A 20,748-nucleotide genomic window follows, 5' to 3' on the forward strand; every position below is an offset into this window, starting at 1 on the left:
CTCTTTTTTAGGGCTCCGGCTTTCTTCCTCTGGTGTTTCTGAGGTCGGAGGGACGAGGCGGGCGAGGAAGCGTTTGATCTGCGTGGGCTGAAGCTCCCACCGGCGCTGCCAGCCAGGGGGGAGGCAACTTCACACGCCCGCCAAACCAGGCCTAAGCAGTTAAATCTGGGCTGACACGTTAATGAATTTCACAGTACGCCTGGAAAAACTCTCACCCAACCTCAATTTACCAGCACGGGGAGGGGGCCGGGTCGGGGGGAGGAGGGCGCTGCATTTTGCCGAGGGAAATCTTGTTCCCATTATCTTTTTGCGAGAGTGTTAAGCAGGAACGGGCATTGCTTTGCCTTTTTATCTCGCACAAATGGAACCAGGCGGGGGGGCTGCGCGGTTCCTGTAGCTAATGAAGAAATAGCGTGCGTGTGTGTGTGTTTGCAGGAGTGTCCATGCGTGTGCACGTGTGCGAGCAGCTGTGCGTGCATATTGGTGCATGTGTATGTATGTACAGATGTGAGTATGTGTGTGATTGTGTGTGATGGCATGTGTGAGCATGCACGTTTGTGTGCACATGTAATGGTGTGTGGCTATTCCTGTGTGCATCTGTGTGCATGCGTGTTCACACGTACACGTTTGTGTGCACATGAGCTTGTGTGTGCGCGGTTGTGTGTGCACACATGTGTGCATGTGCACACGTGGGTTGCTGTGTGGGCTTCTTTGCGTGTGTGCACATGCACACAGGGTAGAGCCTTGCAAAGAAGGACTTTCGGGGCTCCACTGCTGAGGCAGCAGGGACAATGCTGTCCCACCCCCCGGCACGAGGGCCGGGTGGTCCTGCTGAATGGCTGGCCAGGCTCTGAGGCTGGAGCTGGCTGCCTGGGAAGGGGCAGGGGGGACAGTGGGTTTGCAGGTGCCCCCTGACACTGCCCGACCCCCTGGCTGCACCCCTCCGTCCCGCACTTGTCTGCCTTCAGTCGAGCAGTGCCCTGTCCCTACACGTGCCCTTTTTCCTCCGCCCTGACCTCATGGCACCAGCACCAGCCCTGTGGGGCAGCAGATGCTGCACATCTGGATGGCATGTTGGAGCCAGCTGTGCGGTTCCCTGCCCATCCCGCTCCACCGGCAGCAGCGGGGGGCACTGGGGCAGCTCTCCAGCCCACCTAGAGGGGCTCCCAGGTTTTGCCTCCAGCCCTCACCCTCTCCTCTTCCCTTGCAGCCTGCAACTGCAACCTGCATGCCCGGCGCTGCCGCTTCAACATGGAGCTGTACAAGCTCTCGGGCAGGAAGAGCGGCGGTGTCTGCCTCAACTGCCGGCACAACACCGCAGGGCGGCACTGCCACTACTGCAAGGAGGGCTTCTACCGGGACCTCAGCAAGTCCATCACTGACCGCAAGGCCTGCAAAGGTAAACTAGGGGGTCTCCATGCGGGCAGCAAGGGTGATATAATCTCTGTTGGTCTCCTGCTCTTCACTCCCATCCTTGGGACATCTCTCTGCTCTTCTCAGAGCCCAGCTGCTCCCTCTGGCAGCTGTAGGTTACCTCCAACCTCTGTCACCCTCGTCACCCCTGCCCCCCAAGGGCACCAGGCAGGGACATCTCTTTGAGCCCAGCATCTCCTTGAGGGACAGGGAGGACAGCAGGCAGGGAGCAGGCTCCTGGGAGCCCTGCCCATCCCGGGAGGGTCCAGGCATGCAGTCCCGGTGTGACCACAGTTCTGGTCTCCGCAGTTGGTGTTTGGAGAGGTGTCGGGCGAGTGCTGAAGAAGTCACACAACTGAATGGGCTGGAAACCTAATTCTGATACTGACATAGTTCAAGTCATAGAGGTGTTTGGAAGCGTTCAAGCTACTTCACAAAATGACCAATGGTGGCTTCCCTGCCTTGGAGGGCTGGGGGTGCTGATGGAGATTTGCATGTCCCTGCTGGGCCGCAGTGCAGGACCCCACGGCAGGCAATTTAGCTATGGGGTGATTCTTGGGACCTGTTTTTGGGGGGATGCTGAGCACCATGGCTCCCAGTGCCTGCAGGCAGGGTGGCTTGTCCCCAGGCTGGCTGCACTGGCTCCAAGCCTTCAAGCCACAGCTTGACTTTGTAAGGTCCCCAGCCTGTGCCAAATGTCATGGGACTTGCACCTCTCCTCTCCCTCTGCTAGTTCCTGGCCAAGCTCATCTGGTTTCTCTCATCTCTCCACGCTCTGCCCCTTCTGTGGAGCCCTTTTTCTCTGTGAAGTCTCAAACCAATAGTTTCACCAAAGAAGTTGAGAGAACAACTTCTTTGCCCATCCTTGCCCATCCTCAAGGACTGGTGGGATCCAGGCTGAAATGCTGGAGTGGGCAGGAGGTTGTCCACGGCTGCTCTGATGCTGGGAATTCATCCCTGATCCCTTTTTTCCAAGCTCAATTTGCAAGTACCTCCCGCAGGGGAGTGCAGCATCCCCCTCCAGTGCACTGGGCAGCCGTGTCGGCACCGAGCACCTCTGCTGCTGCAAGGACATGATGCTAGCATGTTTATGTAGGGCCTACAGAAACGGCTGAAGCTGATTTCGGACCGCTAACACTGTGGTCATAGACCTGAGCTGAAAGCTTTGACTTTTGGGGTTTCCCTTTTGTGTGCATTAGTGTTGCTTGTAGGTATGGCTCTTTTGGGTCTGGGATGTAACAGGTGATAGGGCTGTGCCCATGCTGTGTGAGCCGCCCCTGCCTCTCCCCATCCTTGATCCCATGAGAGCCGTAGAGAGGACGGAGCGAAGAGAGAAACTTCCCACGTTTGACCGATGCCGCAGCAGCAGCGGGAGCGCCGCTGAGCAGGCGCTGGCAGGGGGAGCCCTGCCCACAGCCAGCTCATTAGCAAACAGCGAGCTAATAATTTTTAATAGCCTGAGCAGCTGACTTGGCAGGTCCCACCACAGCAGCCCATGTCCCAGGGGGACCACATGCTGCTTTCCAGCCCCATGGCCTTGGCCAAGCCATGTCACGGCTATGGCTGTGGGCATGGCAGCCCCTGGGCAGCAGCAAGGGTTTCCCATTGATGGGGCTTGTGCCAGGTGGCAGCCAGGTCCCAAAGCCATGCCAGGTGCCAGCATCCTCGGGGCGACACTGGGAGGCACTGGGAGAGAGGAAGAGGATAAGGCAGGACAAGGTGTGTATCCCAAAGGTCTATAGCACAGCATCCTGGGTCATGTCCTGTTCCTGGGAGGGGTCCTGGCTCTGACTGAGGCCAGGGGGGGATGGCAGCGGCCCCCGGCTCCTGCTGCAGCACTGCTGGACTGGGACAGCTCAGCAAAATTCCGTTTGCCGTGAGATTTTCCTCGAGCACTGGGGGCTCATGGGCACCCCCAGCTCACCCTGACTAGCACCAGAGCTTGTGGGGTGCTGGGGTGGCTGTGCCACCTCAACCTCACCTCACATCCTCTGAGGGCAGCACTCAATCTCCCCATCCCTTCGCAGGTGAGGGATTTCTGCTCCCCTTCAGTTCACCAGCTCCTTCTACTTTTGTGACCAAAATTATCTGACAAAATCCCAAGCAAAGTGGAAGCCTTGCAGGCATTTGCCTTCCTGCGGGACCAGGGGTCCTCAGTGCTGCCTCTGAGCTGGGCAGTGAGGTCTCAGTTTCAGCTCCAGCCAGGGAAGAGAGCACTTACCAAAAAAATAACAATAAATAAACCAAGCAGGATTTGGCTAGGTGCTGAAAGCAGGGAGGAGAGTAACTGAATAACGGCCCAGCTCGATGTGTGGGTTGGAGCTGGGTGTGGGTTTGTGGGACCAGGACAGTGTGGGCACAGCGTTTCTTACCTGGGCTGTGGCTCTGGTCCCTCCATTTTCAGGGCTGAGGATGGAGGAAGCAGAGGGGCCCTGGCCGCCTCCTCCTGCTTGCGCCTGCCTGATGCAGACAGCAGCCTGCAGTCTTGTCAGGGCGAGTCCTGCTCCACCATCGTCGCAGGGCAGTAATTGTGGAGCATCAAGGTGTTGCAAAGCATCTCAGGTTCAAGGTGGCTCCTCTGGAGGGGACAGGCTGGGCAGAGCATCCTGGGGGAGCTCAGGAGTTGGGGGGATGGGGCAAGGGCTGATGCTGCTGAGCAGAAGAAATGTCAGCGGGCAATGCCCGGGCTGCAGTGGAGCGGGGAGCTGTGGCAGGTCCCCCCTCACAGACAAACCTCCCTCCCCTGCCCATCCCTGTGCCAGGCTACGGGCAGGGCTCTGCCTGCCCGGTCCAGGGTTCCCGCTTCTGGAGGCCTCATAGGGTTTGCCCATAGTGTGGAAACGCTGTAATGGTTCAGCCCAGCCGGATGAACATGTGCACGAGGGCTGTCCCCCACTACAGTGCAGAGATTGAGGAGGATCTGGCAGTGAAGGCGGTACCCTGCGTCTCGGGAGCCAGTTCCTGGCTCTGCCTCAGGGAACAGAGTTAATAATTAAATCCATGATGCTTCTGCTTCTTTGGTTGCCCGTCCTTCAGTAAAGCAGAGAGCGTTCCCGCCCCTTTCTTGTACTTACCTAGTGGTGGATCCATTGGGATTGGGAGCGCCCTGGAGCAGGACCAGCACCTGGGAGCCTGCCTTCCCAACGCCATGAATGGGAGCTGGTGCTGCCAGAGAAATATATAAATACGTGGAGATGTCATGGGACACTTTGGGCTTGCTTTTTCCAAAGATGTGTCCTGTATCTACATCTCATATACCTACACTTCTGCAAGATAAAAGAAAGAAACGGAAAAGCAAGGCTCGTGACAGCAGATCTTAGAAGTAAGCTGCTGTGAACTGACATATGTGGCTTTGAATGAAGGTCTTTGCACTCTCTGCAGCACTGGTCCAGGGCAGAAGCTGAACGTCCCAGCAAAGGCAGGTGCTAGGAATGAAGCTCGGTTCATATTCAGTGAGGCGAAATACTAGCCCAGAGGCCAGGAACTATTACATTGTATTTGAATAAAGCCCAAAGCAACTGAGCGGAGCCACTGGCTGGCAAGCAGGGAGGCAAGCTCTTCCCTCCAGCCACCGGCCCGCCAGGAGCCAGCGTCACCGCTGGATGCTATGAGACGGAAAAGCTAGGATGGAAAAGGCAGAACAACCTACAGGATTAATTCAATGGTGGTAATTGAAAAGTCAAATAAAGAATGGCTGTGCATTAATCCCCATAATTCAAACAAAGCTGTAAACCGCGAGCTTTCTCCAATGAAAACTGGTGAAGCAGTAGCAGCTAAGCCTTAAGACACAAAAAAACCCTCAATATTAGGTGAAAGACATGCTTTCTGGCAAGCACAGCTCGATGAGTTAATCTCCAAGCTAGTGACTTAATCCACCGTTCAAGCACTGTGGGCCAGATCCTGGCAACTGGCAGGGCTGTGAGCAGCAGGGCTCTTGTGTGTGCACAGTGGGCACTGAGCTGCGCTGTGGCCCCTGCGCCTGCATTCCCTGGTGCCAGGATGGGGTCCCCGAGCCAGCCCCCTTCTGTGAGTCATGTCAGGACGAGGAGGGATGCAGATGCTACAGCCAGAGCAGCGGGATGTGGCCGTGCTGGGATATAGGACCAGTCGGGGTAAGCACTGGGTGCTGACTGGGATGCTCTTCCCATCAGAGTGGGAAGGAGCAATGGATTTTTGTGGGACTGCAGGAAATCCCACCACTGCAGGGTGAGAGGCCAGAGACTGGTCTGGCAGAGACCAAGCTCGTCTCTCAAAGACACCTAGGCATAGCGGATGTAAGATGAGCAAAACTGCCTTAGGTGCTGATCCAGGTAAAACATCAAGAGTCATTGAAAGCCTTCTTCCACCGCATGAAGAGAGATCTGCTTAGATTAATTGGATCCTGATTGTGCTAAGACTTATGTCCATCCTTAAACTTTACACCAGGAATACACCGCTGAGGCCCAAGAGATTTTCCACAATGTGTGAAGCTAAGCGCTTGTATAAATCTTTTTTGGAAGCGTGCCTTTGGCCATAAATTTTTTTAGGGCACGGACGGTCTGTCACTGTGCATGCAGAGTAGGAGCGATGGCTGCAGGGACATCTGAGCTCTCACTCCACGGCTACATCTCAGATGAGTGGGTGTTTGGCAGGAATTGTGCCCAGTCACTCTGGGGTGGGTTGGACTTTGCCAGCTGGAGACGGGTGCTGTGGCCCTGGGAGCACCCAGAGCACCAGTGCTGTGGCAAGAGCCCCTCGTTCAGGGCAGCACCAGGGTGATCCTTGTGGCACTGGGCTGCTCTTTCCAGCATGGGTGGTGATGAGGATGGGTGATGCTTCATGCCCAGCCCCACCAACAGAAACCCAAGTCTTTGCTAGCAGAAAAGAGACAAAGCAGTGGATGGTTTCCAAGAGGTGTACCTGCCAGCTTGTCAAAGGCACCTGCCTCCTCCTAGTGCTACAGGACCTAGCCAAGCCCATGCCAAAAAGCCCTGTGGAGCAGGCATAGAGAAACCATCAAGATGCATCTGAAGCAGCTGAAATGTCCCGGAGCATGGTGGTTCAAGCGAGGGCAGTAAGCCTGATGTTCTCCTCAAGGTGAAGCAGTGGTGCTGTTCCCATAGGTCATCCAGGGCTGGCCAAACACCACATTACCACTACTGGCTTTACTCCTCGCAGTCCAGGGCTGGACCATGCTTTGATCTCAGGACCTTTGACGGTCCCCGCTGATCTGATGGTGAGTGTTTTCAGGGGAGCCAGCAAAGCTGGGCTTGCTGGGGAGAGTCAGCCATCCTGGCAGGAGACGAGCCTGTTGTGGCTGAAGAAAGACCTCATGTTTCCGATGGCCCTGCGTCATGCCAAGACTCCCTCGCTTGCTGCCATTTGTTATCACAGCTGAGCCCCCAAAATATCCTTGTCAGAAAGACGTCCGCTTCCAGCCCCAGCCAAGATCTGATAAGGATGAAGCATCTGGTCCCCATTAGAGTCTGCTCGCTCTGGTTTCTGGCCATGCAGGAGGGGGCCTGAGGAGCAGTGCTGTGGTGCTCCCACCAGTCCCATCTGATGAAAATTAGGGAAATGATAACATCGGGGGGCTGAGGGGGTTGGGGTTGGGGGGGATATTTTTGTTTTGCTTTGGAATCGTGTTCAACTCTTACACTGATGGAAGCCAAGATAACCGCCTCCAACTTGTAGCCAGATCAGCCCCAGGCAGGCAGATGGGAAGGTCCTCTCCCGAGTGAGCGTCTCCTTTCTGCATCTGTCTATGTAGACAGTGTTCAGTGGGTCCATCATCCAGTGTGTTGTGATGGAGAGCCATTTTGGGTCTGTTCTGAGGGTGAAGACCCAACTTTCACCCACCTCAGGTGTGGCTTGTCCCTGGACAAGCTGCGGTAGAAAAGTGTGGGGGCATTCTTTGAGTGGGTTCTCCAGGAGGCAGGACAAGCGTTGAGGCTCATGAGCTTGGGAAGCATTGAAAAGACCCATTTCAGACTGGCCTAAAACCAAGAAAAGGCGTCAAAGTTTGTGTAACAGCTCAGTGTTGATTCAGCTACATGGACTGGAAAGATCAGAGGTGGGGGAAGAGCAGAACCGTGCATGCATCTGTCTGATTTCTGTCCCTGCAGTACCCTCCGTCCCACCCTGGCCATGAGCAAGCGTTTGCATGGCCCCATGTGAATCCTGCTCCTTTTGCTTGCACAGGACAAGGCTGGCAGCAGGTGCAGGGCTGCCCGTGGAAATCCCTCCTCCTGCCTGCACGCATGCCGGGCTGTCCCCAGAGAAGCTGCCTGCAAGGTCTGCAGGAAGAAACTGTTCTCCTGGGGTCCAGACCTTAAATGTGAGCTGGTGGCTGCAGGTGCCTGTGTGAGCTGCGGGGTCTCCAGGGCCTCATCCTGAGCATCCCTGTCAGTGGAGGCTGTACCCTGGCCAAGCCCTTTGCCGCTCGCCCTCTTGCCCATGTTGCTACAGCACATGTGGGGCCACAGTCTGGACCCATGGGTGCTGGCTGTGCAGCCCCAGCGGCTGTTTTCCGCCGGTGCACTGGAAGGACCCACCTCCTTCTCTGCTCTCCAGGGGTGGCACGTTGGGTCCAGTTTGGGATTTGTGCATCACCTCTCATGTAACCTTTTCTCTCTTTCCCACCCAGCTTGCGACTGCCACCCCGTTGGCGCAGCCGGCAAGACCTGCAACCAGACGACAGGGCAGTGCCCATGCAAGGATGGCGTAACCGGCCTCACGTGCAACCGCTGTGCCAAGGGCTACCAGCAGAGCCGCTCGCCGGTGGCCCCCTGCATCAGTGAGTGCCGCTGCACCCTGCCCTGCGCTCGGGGAGCCCCACCGGGTGCTGGGGGATGCTCTCCTTGGGCTGGCTCCAGTGGGTGCCTCCTGGCCCCCCACCTGTGTGTGGGTGACTTGTGGTGGGTGGGAGGCTGAGATGAGGGTGTCCATCCTTATGGATGTTCTCCTGGTAGTGGTCGAGTTAGGACGGCTGGGTCACCTTCTGGGGGCAGCCGTGCTTCACATCCACCAGTGCAGGAGGGTCTGAAGGACTGCTTAGATTAGTGCTTCCAGCTGGCTGAAACAGCTCTGCTGGGACGTGTCTTCAGCTGCGGTAAGGTGCCTTCCTCACCCAGCTGAGCCCTGAGTGTGGTTAGGTCTGGGGCAAGGCCACATCCTGTGGTCACGTAAAACCATGATTATTGTTTCAGTGGGTCTGAATTTGATCCAAGCAGCAGAGGAACAACTTCCCACCCTGCAGCATCTGCTGGCGCTTCTGGAGTGGTGGCAGTGGGGGTGCACTGGCAGGGCTGACTCCTCTCCCTCTGTTCCCCACATTTGGGGCTAGGACAGAATTTCCCCCAGGTTTTGTTGCCAGGAGTCCTGAGAAACTGTTGTCTTTGCCTATGCTTATCCCTGTGCTGTACAGCCTGCAGCACGCTCAGATCAGCTGAGCACCCATTTGTCTGTCCATCCCTGGAGCATGTGTCCTCTGCAGCAGTGACTTGCTGCCCTTGGGGGTTGTAGCATCTCAGCCTGTCCCAATTTACTGAGCTTAGTTTGGGCATTTCTGGGTCTATTTAATGGGCTATGATATTCAGGTCAGACTCATCTCATCCATCTTTCTTAGCAAGTTGCTGAAGGTGACCCACAAAATCCCCTCTGCGCCCCACTTGCAGAGGTCTTTTGTCCAGGTGTCACCCCAGAGCTGGGGACCCCTTTGCTTAAGACATCTCTCGCTTTCTCTTCCAGAGATCCCTGCCATCAACCCCACCTCCCTGGTCACCAGCACAGAGGCACCTGCAGGTAAGTGCTCCGTGTCCTGGGCCAAGCCCACGGCCCCAGCCCTGCCCAGAGATGTCCCATCCCACCTCCCCTCTACCCAGCGCACCAGGGAGAAAGACTAATGGTGAAAAATTTTGGTGAACAATTTTTGTGAAAAAGTGACTGAGATGTGAAATCCTATGTATTTCTGGAAAGGGACTTGATGGAGCTTTCTCATGGAAAGGATTTTTCCACTCTCTCTGAGGACGAAAGCAGGGATGCATCTTGCCAGGGCCTTGCTGCCCCTTGGCAGGTTCTGGCAGGGGCTGTGGTGTGTGGCGCCTATGGCTCAGGGGCTGGCTTCTTTTAGTCTCCTTTTATTGGTGCTGGTGCAAGAGGTTTCTCCTTGGTGCCTCTTACCTCCACAGGGCCTCGAGTCTCTGAGCAGTGCCAGGGCAGTGGGGATCCAGCAGGCAGCCGGCTGCAGGCAGGCTCAGGAGCCCCTGTGCCGGGGCGTGGGCTGCCAGCTCTCCCCTGGGACATGGGTGACACCGGGCTCACCCCATCTGGGTCTGGCGGAGTGAAATGTCTGGGTCTGAGCTTCTTGTCCCAGCTCTGTGGGCTGATGGGACCGTGGGAGGATTGATGTTTTGGGCCCCTCAGTACAAGAAGAACATTGAATTGCTGAAGAGTGTCCAGAGAAGGGCAACGAAGCTGGTGAAGGGTCTGGAGCACAAGTCTTATGAGGAGTGGCTGAGGGAATTGGGGCTGTTTAGTCTGGAGAAGAGGAGGCTGAGGGGGGACCTTATTGCTCTCTACAACTACCTGAAAAAAAATTGTAGTGAGGTGGGTGTTGGTCTCTTCTCCCAAGTAACTAGTGATAGGACGAGAGGAAATGGCCTCAAATTGCATCAGGGAAGGATTAGATTACATATTAGGAAAGATTTCTTTACTGAAAGAGTTGTGAAGCATTGGAACAGGCTGCCCAGGGAAGCGGTGGAGTCACCATCCCTGGAGATGTTCAAAAAATGTGTAGATATGGCACTTCTGGAAATGGTGGTGATGTGTATGTGGTTGGACTTCATGATCTTAGAGGTCTTTTCCAGCCCTAAGGATTCTATGACTCTATGTTTCTATGTCACTGCTGCTGTCACCCAGTGGGAGAAGTGGACAGCTCTGGCAGCAGGCTGCAGGCTTTGCAGGGGTGAGGGAGGCATTTCTGCTGCTGTCCTTAGCGTTCCTTGAAAGTCACCCTGGCTTCCCCAGGCTGGAGCAGCAAGGCTTGTGTCTCCACGCAGGCTGCAAGTTTGCTCGCGCTCTTGCAGAGACTTGGCTGGGGCTGGACACTGGCAGGTACATGGATGCTGCCTGCACTGGTGGGTTAGGGTCCCGCTTCCAGCCTGGCCAGGGCTGCCAGGACCCCACCAAGGTGTCCTCAGCTCTCACCCTGACATGGCACATGCCGATAGCACCACACAGTGCTGCGCCAGCCTCTGGACCCTATGCCACCACCATGCTCAGCCCTCCCCAGAGCTGCAGGATGTGGCCCGGCAGATGCCATGGCAGACAGGTAAAGCAGCTGCTTTGCGTCTCCTCCTCGACCATCACTCTTCTGTCAGACACCTTTCTGCCATCTCCTCCATCTTCTTGGCACCTCTGTGCCCTACGTGGTAGTCACCAGAGGTGGGAGCGGAAGGGCTGTGCCAATGCCAGGCCAGCTCTTCAGAGGCACGCACGGCCATGTGTTGGAGGGGGCCATAGCAGGGCTTTCCTCTCTGCTCCTCTCCGTCCACAGTCCTGTTGGCACTGTAGTGTGTCTGTTCTTAGCCATCATGCTGTCTATCCCTCTGTAGGGATCCCAAGCCGGGTCAAGGGGGAGAAGCTAGGGAAAGAAGCAGCCCTTTTCCTCCTTAGGCCACCCTTCACCTTGCAGTCTCCAAAACCTCGGTCTTCTCCTGCATGCCAGTGTTGGGGAAGAGACATCCTGCACCATCCTCCACTCCATCCCATAGCACATGGTCCTGGGAAGAGAGCAGGGACACCTCCAGCTCCCCATGCTCGTATTTAATGAGGAGTTTTCCCATGCCCTGTTTGGGGTCTGTCCATCCTGGGGGAGCTTGCATGCTCCTTGGAGACCCAGTGCCCTGCGTGCATCCTTCTCCTCAGCTCTCCTTCCCACAGCCACCGGGCCTTAGAGGTAGAAAATGCCAACAGCCCCTTCCCAAGCTGGTGTATGCCTGTGATGTGCTCCTCAGCCTTTTGGGAATCTCTTCCTGCATGGCCCCTGCAGCTACACGCACACACTCAGTGGCTGTAAGAGGGGGACTGGAACAAGTGGTGTGAAGGTACAGAGCTATGGAAGGAGTAAAGCATGCAGGTGGGGACGGAGGGCCAAGACACATGGAAGGAGGCTGGTAGCTTGGCTCCTCATGGAGCGGTGCTGGCTCCCATACGCACGCAGTTCACACGTATTTATGCAGAGGCTGGGAGTACTGCACAGTCCAGCGTCCACCCAGCGCCCACGGGCATGTTTCAGGCCTCCCGACGCTGCTCCGCAGAGGCTTCAGGAAATGGGAGGTGATACTGGGACGTGAGTCGAGCAACCCTCTGTGGATCTGGCAGAGGTTTCACCCCATGTTGTGGCAGGGGAGGAGAGCTGGTCCTCAGTGGAGTGTGCGTCTTGCACGATGGGGTGACCATAAGAGCTGAGCTGTCTGTGACAGTGTCACTGCTGGGGACACTGCACGGGAAAGGGCAGATAGCCACCACCTCTGCTTCTGCCTGCCCTGCCTGCTGCAAGGGAGGGAGCTGGGAACACCAGGCTTTGTGCAAAGTAAAAAAAGGGGAGGGGAAAGGGGGACTTGGACATTTTTATTGCAAGCAGGGAGTGACACATGGAGCAGAGTTAATCAAGGTGACTGCCCTCCAGTGCTTTATAAATAGGAGCTGTCTTAGAGTGATGTCTGATATTTTCAGCTGTGTAAAAATAAATGGCACTTGCTGGAGACCTGGACGTTTACTTTGTTTTAGTGGAGCAGGTCTGCCTTAAACTGCCTCTAGTTTTATCTGTGGGTTTGTTGTTTTAAGATTTCTGGCTTCTAGCTCAAATACCTTTAATGCAAAGTAGCTCGCCTCTGCCCAGAGTCTGCGCCGCAGAAGCAGGGGACCTGGTGGGGACCCTGCTGCCCCGTTTGCTGAGGGGGATCAGCGATGGTGCAAGTGATCCTGCCCTACCCAGCTCTGCGTGGGGTGCCCTGCCTCCACCCTGCCTGCTGCCTGCAACCTGCCCTGTTGCCTGCACCCCTCTCCCCTAGGAACCTCCTAGCTCTTCCACAAGCAGGTCTCTCCCTCAGGGGGCTCTCAGCCCCCCATTGCCCCATGGTCCTCCCACCCCAGGCAGCCTCTGAGCCGCTTCTTCCCCCATTTCCCCACCTCCCTCCCTGCTGCTGGCAGCAGGTGCCAGGCTGCGGGAACAGGGGGACATTGTTCGGGGCCGCCGTGCTCAGGTGCTGGGCTTGCCCCCCTCTCCCCATACTCCTCCCTGCTGGGGTCCTGTTCTCGGGTGCGTCTGAGCCTTTTGCTGATATTGCCATCCTCCACATCGTTCTTCCCACCTTTCTCCTGCCTTTCCAATCCTCTGGAGCCTTTGAGGTCTGGCTTTGATCTCTCTGCCGGAGCAGCCAACTGGCTGGGCAGTGAAACGTCCTGGGTCCACTTCTCATAATTTTTATTATTATTATCTTAAAATATTTTCCACTTAGTGGAAAAAAAAAAGTCCTTGTTCCCCGTTAGCAGAATTAACAAAACTTGTGGAGCGCAAAACAGGGCTTTAGCGGAATTCAAAGTCAGCAGTAAAAGATTTGCAGCCATAACACCTAATTAAGTTACATCTCTCTTAAAACAAAATATTCCTTCTTTTTTTGAAGATGAGGAGAAGTAAACCAGATGTGCAAACTTGCTGCCTCTCAGACATGCTCTCCCCACGGAGTCAGGGGATGCCCACGCTGGGCTCACCAGTTGCCACCCGCCTCCTCCCGCATCTGTGCAGCATCGCCCGGTGCTTGCCCCGCTCTGTCCATCCCTCCCGCGTGCTGGCTCCCTGCCGGCAGCAGCGAAGGTGTTGCCCATGCTGGGGTGCTGCTGTCTGCACCGTGCGCCGGTGCCAGACCAGCACCAGCAGGCAGCGGATTCAGTGGGCAGCAGGAGGGGTGAGCAGGAGGGCGGCTGCAGGCAGAGGCTGAACTTGATCTGCTTCCCACTACCCTGCAGCATGTGTGGAAGTTTATAAGGGGTGGAAGGTGGGGGATGCTCTGGGAGCTGCCAGGGAAGAGGTGCTCCTGAAGTGGCTTCTCCAATGGCCATCTAGCTTCTCCTGATGGTTTTGTGGGGTGGACAGAGCGTGTCCTGCCCAGCCAGGCTGGCAGGGCAGGCAGAGCTGCGGCCAGGCTCCCTGGGGCCTGCCTGTGGGAAGAGCCACCATGTGGCACGCAGCATCCCGGTGGGCGTGGGAGGATGGGGCCGTGGTCCATAGCCGTGTCCCAGTGAGGAGTGGGGGTCTGCGACCCCAAGCAGAGCCCTGCTGCGGGGGGACCCTGTGGGGACAGGATAGGGTGCCCAGGGAGAGATGATTTATGGAGGTGTGGGCAGGACCCAGCTGCCCCATGGGTGGACACCGAGCTGGGCACAGCCCTGGCACCCTCATCTGCCCACATCCCCAGCCACAGCACCCATGCCCGCCCCATGCCTGGTGGTGGAGACCACATGCTCAAAGGCAAGGAAGGGAAATGCTTTGAGTTACTTGATCTTTGTTTTCCTTCCCAAGTTGCTTAAACAAATTGAATAGGAATTGATTTTATATTTGAGGAATGTTCCTAATCACAAAGCCGAGGTTAAAAAAATTCCCTAGCTAATCCCAAATTGTTAATTCCCAACACTATTTTCTGGCTCTTTTGAATCACAGTTTTACGATGTTCATCATGAGCAGGAGACCAGGGTAGTTACTGGTTTTCTTTCTGTTTTTCTTCCTTTGCTTACTTCCCCATCGCCGAGTGAGGGAGGTGGCAGGTTGGCTGAGGCTTCCTTGCAACCCAGTACCACCACCCATCACCCCACCACTCGTGGGCTCAGCAGCGTGTGGCATCCACCCTGGCCATCCTCCTGCCAGACACCCTGATTTGTGCCAGCCTCCTCTGCCATGATACCCAGTGCCCACGGGCAGGCCCATGGCAGAGCTGTGACCAATGCCAGCTGCAGGATCGTTTCTGTGCCCATCGGCCACCTCCGTTTACCACCTGGCCCTGTATAGCATGGTACTGGCAAACTGCTGCAGTGGTGCTGGCAAACTGCTGTGGTGGCACGGCTCCCAGCTCCAGCAGTGGTGGCACCACAAACCCACACAGTTCTGAATCTTCACTGAAGGCTCACACGGGGCTGGGACCTAGGCTGGACCCTGCGGTGGATGTGGAGGGGCATGCCCTGCACCCATCCCCAAAAGGTGCCTGGTAGGCCCTCCATGCCAGAGCAGTTGCTTGGGCACAGGGACAGACTTCTCTGCTCTGCTTGGGAAGGAAAAGGGCACCCATCCTCCTGGGCGCTCCCCAAAATAAGGCAGGAGCTCTCTTTTGGAGTCTGCTTCAGGTATCAAGATGATGGGGCAGTGTCTGGAATGGGGCTGCAGCGTATCTCAGGGATGAAGCGGTGTCTGGGATGAGGCTGTAGCACATCCCAGACATGCAGTGATGTCCGGGATGGGGCTGTAGCACATACCAGGGATGCAGCGGTGTCCGGGATGGGGCTGTAGCACATCCTGGGGATGCAATGGTGTCTGGAATGGGGCTGGAGCACATGCCAGGGATGCAGAGGTGTCTGGGATGGGGCTGGAGCACACACCTGGCATGCTGTGGATGGGGGCACCTTTAGCACCACGGCAGAGCACTTGAGTGCCTCAGCAGCCACCCTGCACAGGGGGAACCTGTACCCCCTCTGCAGCTACCGCTGCTGTCCCATGGCAGTTCTGCCAGCCTGGGCAGAGGGGCAGCACGGGGGGGGGGGCTGAGCTGAAAATCAGGGCTCACTGCCCTCTGCCAAGAATTACCTTCATGCTGTGCCGCTTCTATCGATGACAAATTTGGAACAGGCGGCACAAAGTCAGCAGTAAAAAGGAGCTGGGCAGAAAGGAGAGCAGCAGAGCCCGGGGTGAGTTCGCGCTCCTGGGCTTCTTTCTTCCCTATTTTCTCCTCCTCCCCTTGGCACAGGGCGCTATTATTCTCCCATCTTTCCCCAGACCCTCGCCTCCATCCCCAGTGATCACTGTGGCAACCCGCAAACAAAGACAACTTCAGGGACTGCTGGCTCTGTCCCGGGACATGGGGCCAAGCTGTAGAGAGAACCTGCAAGAGGGAGAGAAAAGAAGAAAGACGGGCTTAGTGAAAACATGCCATCTGGAAAGAGACAAATTGAGATGTTCAAAGGAAGATGGCAGGGAGAAAGAAAGGATGAGAACCGGGCTGCTTCAGGCAATTGTTGGGATCAAAGCCTTTGGGGAGAAGGAAAGAGGCATTGCCTGCCCTGCCTCTGCTTGAGATGCAAATCTGGGGTCTTTAGAAATGCACAGAAAAAAGCCTCCTTGAGGACGTATGTCTCTCGGAGGGCTGGGGGACAGCAGGGAGGGATGCTGCATGGGGTGGAGGACAGCCTGGTGGCCTCCCCAGACATGCTGGAGCAGTCTGAGGAGGGGATGCTCGCGCAGCAGGAGCAACCTGGCAGAGCAGAGCTGCTTCCCTCATCCACCTGCTCCCTTCCGCCTGAGCCCTCTTCCCCACTTTAGGGACAGTGGCGAGGCACAGGTCTCTGGAGGGGCTGCCCCGTGATGATGCTTCCCATCACCCTGGCTCCTGAGAGCTGAGTGGCGACTCAGGTGGTGGCCTGAGGATCACGACCCCGTTGGCCTAGGGTCAGACCTTCCATTGAGTCCCTTCCCGGTGGGGCCAGTGGTGGGGTTGGTGCTGAGCCTTCTCTTCCCCACATCACCCAGGTTTTCAGGGCCACAGCTGTTCTGGTTGACTCTCCTTGGCCATGGCCCCTGCCCTCTCTCCGTGGTGACCACCATCACCTCACCTGCATTTCTCACAGCGATCCCCCTCTGCATCCCAGAGGAGAGTCCCAGGCTCCCTCCACCACCCCTCTGCTGATTCATCCTGCAGGACACCATCACCATTAGCACAGGAGTGACACAGTCTGCTTGATGGGCTCAAAGACACTTGGTTTTTCTTCTCAGCTGATGTGGTGTCAGTGTTCGTGCTGGGACTTGAGCTGCCAGGGGGGCAACTGGACTCTCTGGACCCCCATCCGCAGCAGCAGCCCACTTCCTGGCTCAGGAGCTTTGTGGAGAGTGCTGGGAGGTGGAGTACCCACCACCTCTGCCAGGCTGGCTCTTGTTGCTGTCCCCTACACCTTGTTCCCCCTTCCCTTGCGGTGGGACAGGACCGAACGTGCTTCAGTTCCCTCGGTGCTCAACCCTCTGTTCTTCCTCCACAGACTGTGACTCCTACTGCAAGCCAGCCAAGGGCAACTACAAGATTAACATGAAGAAGTACTGCAAGAAAGACTATGGTAAGGACCTCCTCCCTCCCTGAGCCCCACTGCGCTTTGCTGCAGAGGCAGCCAAGGGCTGACCACAGGCTGGCTGTGGGTGGGAGAGATACAGACGTCCCAGGGGATGGGAAGCACTCGGCAAGCCGAGGGGTCCCAAAATCATCCCTCCCACAGGTATGATGAGGCAGATAGGGCTGCTGGGGACAAGCAGTTCCCATCGCTAAAGCTTCCTTTGGGGAGCAGGGCAAGCATCCCCCATCACTGTGCCTCCCCGTCTTTTCCCTCAGTGGTCCAAGTGAACATCCTGGAAATGGAGACAGTGGCCAGTTGGGCCAAGTTCACCATCAACATCCTCTCTGTCTACAAGTGCCGCGACGAGCGGGTCAAGCGCGGCGACAACTTCTTGTGGATCCACCTGAAAGACCTGTCCTGCAAGTGCCCCAAGATCCAGATCAGCAAGAAGTACTTGGTCATGGGGATCAGCGAAAACTCCACCGACCGGCCAGGACTGATGGCCGACAAGAACAGCCTGGTCATCCAGTGGCGGGACGCCTGGACACGCCGCCTTCGGAAACTGCAGCGGCGGGAGAAGAAGGGAAAGTGTGTGAAGCCCTAAGCGGTTTCTATCCATCCCGTCCCATCCCATGCTCAGCCCCAGCCCGGCTGTGTGCTGCCAGGCTGCGCCCAGAGACTCTGTACATATATATAGTGTGAACGGACTCTTCTGTCTATAGTGTATATTTTGGCAATGATTTCCTTTTGTGTGTGCGTGCGCACGCGTGGGTGTGCGTGTGGGTCTTTTTAAGTGTGTATTAAAAATAACACAGTAATGACAAACCTTTAATGAGGAGCAAAGCAGAGCGAGATCCTGTGTGTGACTGTCACCTGAAGGAGCTTGAAGGGGGCTGGTGTCCTGCTCCAGGTATGCTGTTTTTAGTGCTCATTTTCTAGACTTTTCCCTTTAACAAAATCTTCTGCCTGGTGTTGACATCTGAGTTGACAGCTCTCCTTTCTCCAGTGTCTAGGGCTTGCCTCTTCCTCGCCCTCTGAAAATGTGGTGCTGTCAGACCTCCCTCTGCCCTGCTCCTTGCCCAGTAGGAACAGGAGGTCAGAGTCTTCTGTCCTTCATCCCGATGTGTATACGGGCAGGCTGAGTGGAAACCATCCAATGCTGCAGAGGGACCAGCCCCATGAGCTCCACCAGGAAGAGCAAATGAACTTTTGCAAGACCTGATTCTCTGGTGACCTCGGGTTTACATGGACCAGCGCTGCCGCCTGGGTCAGGACTCATGCAATGCTGCAGTGCCATGGGGAGGAGTAAGGCCCTGGCAGTGGGTTGGTGGCCGTTACCTGGCAGAGCTCTGTCCACCAGGGAGGAACGGACAGATTTCACAACCCCCTGGCCATTACCTATCTTGCTGCAAAGCCCAGGTGACCCAGCGGCAAAGACCTGGAGACCCCATTTTCCCCTCCCATGCCCACCAAGGCTATAGCCTACCCTGCTAGCAGGACCTGGGCTGGAGTGGACAGGCTGACCAGAGCCGTCATGTATCATTGTCCATCCACCTAGGTCTATGTCCCTATATTCTCAGTTAGTACCAACTGCCATAATTCCACCTGTGTCTGTTGAGCTGACACCAAGTGACCATCTGCCTTGGTGTACATCCTTCAGAGCTGGCCTGACTGTGCGCTCTCCTGGAAAGTATTGCTGTGGCCAAGGTTGTCTGAGGAGATGCACAAGGTAGAGGTGGCAGGAAGAGAGAAGAGCTTTCATTGACCCACCTCTAGTCTTTTATTTCTTCTTCACTGTGTATTAGTCTCCAGCTCAAACAGCCATCAGTATCTTCCCATGTTGAGGTTGTAGCAGTCTTGGCATAATAAATATGAGTAGAAATAATAGGTGATCTGACAATAGATATTCCTTTCCCTACAAACTTTCCCTTGCTTACTGAATGGCTCAGAGAGGTATTGTAGCCTACACCGCAGTCTTCCAGTGCTTTAGGATGATGCTTTGTCCTTTTGAGCCCATGGCACCTTGCATGGACTCCCCAACCTGTGGGTAGTCTGGTGCTTCTGGGCTCCAGCATCCCAGGGTCGTTCTGGAGCCTGCGGCTGAAGGGACTGGTGGAGCACTGTCAGGGTTCAGGACAGGGGATTTTTGAGGAGTGAGGACATAGGCACTGCGAGGTACCTGTGCGGACATGTGCAGGTGCCCTAGTTGGGGAGCTTGGTGCATTGGTGAAGCTGCTGGAAAAGCTAGAAGTGGCTTTTCAGAGATGCAGGGGGCCTGCAGTGCATTCTTTTAGGTCCCATGGATGCTGGGGTGCCTACACAGAGCACGGGCAGAGCTGGGGGGGAAGTCAGAAGCTGAGGGGGAAAGTCTATGTGGAACTGCTTGGGCTTGGATGAGTTGTCCTGTGCTACACTCCTGACATAGACCCACTACTTCCCTCCTCCAGCTGAGCTGAGGGGACTCTCCCATCCCTGGTTCCTCTTGTTCTGGTTGTCATAGGTTATCTGCCTCTGCCATGAGGTGGCCCTTGAAGTATACGGGCCATCCAGCCCTCCTCTTGCTTCCATGTCTGCTTGCACCCAGGAGCCCAGGAAGCAGAGCTGCTGCCCTTGCTCTGGGCTCACTCTGACCTCATGCACCCGACAGTGGTGGAACTCATGCAAGAGTCAGTGGTGGAACACCCTTCGGTTGTGAACAGCCAGCGCTCCCATCGGGGTCATCCCCATGGCCCCAGGGGTTGTTTGGCATCACCCCATGGTGAGCGGGGACTTGCTGGCCCCTCTTCTTAGCAGCCAGAGCCCACAAAAGACCAGGGTGGCACCACTGCTCCTGGGGCACAGATACTCATTAGGGCAGGGCTACAGAAGGCACATGCTTTTCTCCAAGCAAGTACATTCTTCAGGAGAGGCGTGATGTGTCTGTGCTCCCCAAAAAGCACTCTGTACAGCCTGCTAGGGCAGGAGGCTCCGGGGTTGCCTTTGGCATCTGATTTCTTCTTCCTTGAAGCAGAGCACCTAAAACTCTTTGAGGACTTTGGTGATCGTGGTTGAATTTCTCAATTTCTCCTCCCAGCCGGCTCTCCCCTCTTATTTCAGCTCTGCCAGCCGGGACTACTGAGGAGGGATGGTTCGCAGCTGGTGTCCCAGTGCACATGGGTGCCCTGCTAGGGCAGATCAGAGGCACTGGGGCAGGACAACCACATACCCCATGGGCTGCTGCTGAGGAGAGGAGCTCTCCCCCTTTAGCTGGCAGAAGGATTGGAGCAGGCCACTCTTCACCTTCACTGAGGCTGCTGCCTAGAAGACATTTTCCTGACTTTCCCTGCTTGTGTCGCCCTGAAGTCCAATGCAAGAATTAATCTTTCTTCTCCCTCTCTCTCTGCCTGGCACAGCCAGCTGGAAACCCCTGCAGGTGGGTTTGGCTGTTCCTGGGACACCGGGGCTGGATGCCCCCGGACCTGGTGCCGGGGTGCCAAGCGTGGTGGTGGAGGCACCGTGGGGTTGCATGGAGATGCTCCTTGTCCCTCTTTGCATCTCAGGGCAGGGCTTGGCACAGACACTACCACAGGCACAGCATGGGGGGTAGCTGCAAAACTAGGGGTTGCTGTGCCATCCCCACGGGGATGCTGCTGACTTGGCTCTTCTGCTCTTCTGGCTGTTCCCTTCCACGACCCGCTTGCTGAGTGAGCAGCTCGCTAGGGAAAAGAGGCCCTTTGCAGGGAGGGCTGGTGGCATCGCATCCAGCCTGTGTGCAAGCTTTGCACGGACCCTGCACGGTGCAGCCTCACACCGCTGTACCTTCCTCTGTCCACATTTAACTGTAACTGAGTACCAAATGCAGCTGGAGGCATCCCCGGGTGCCGGGGGGACAACCCCCGGCTGGGGAACCCAGCCTACCAAGCTGTGCCCAATGCCTGCTGCAGCGGGTTTTTGGGGAGAAGCAATGCTGCACAGGGGATTTAGACACAGGGCTGCTCCCAGATGTGTATT

General features: G+C 56.4%; 1 protein-coding gene across 1 annotated transcript in view; it reads left to right on the forward strand.

The window, feature by feature from the left end:
- The window catches only part of NTN3 (netrin 3), a 34,334-nt gene extending 15,877 nt beyond the window's left edge, over positions 1–18,457 (forward strand). The window contains exons 3-7 of the mRNA XM_075436459.1: positions 1,211–1,399; positions 8,039–8,188; positions 9,142–9,195; positions 16,690–16,764; positions 17,034–18,457. Coding sequence (XP_075292574.1) covers positions 1,211–1,399; positions 8,039–8,188; positions 9,142–9,195; positions 16,690–16,764; positions 17,034–17,362 — 797 coding nt within the window. The 3' untranslated portion in view covers positions 17,363–18,457. The remainder of the gene's footprint in view (positions 1–1,210; positions 1,400–8,038; positions 8,189–9,141; positions 9,196–16,689; positions 16,765–17,033) is intronic.
- Positions 18,458–20,748: the final 2,291 nt, after the last annotated feature.

Source organism: Opisthocomus hoazin, chromosome 15 (genome assembly GCF_030867145.1).
Source record: "Opisthocomus hoazin isolate bOpiHoa1 chromosome 15, bOpiHoa1.hap1, whole genome shotgun sequence".
Lineage (NCBI taxonomy): Eukaryota > Metazoa > Chordata > Aves > Opisthocomiformes > Opisthocomidae > Opisthocomus > Opisthocomus hoazin.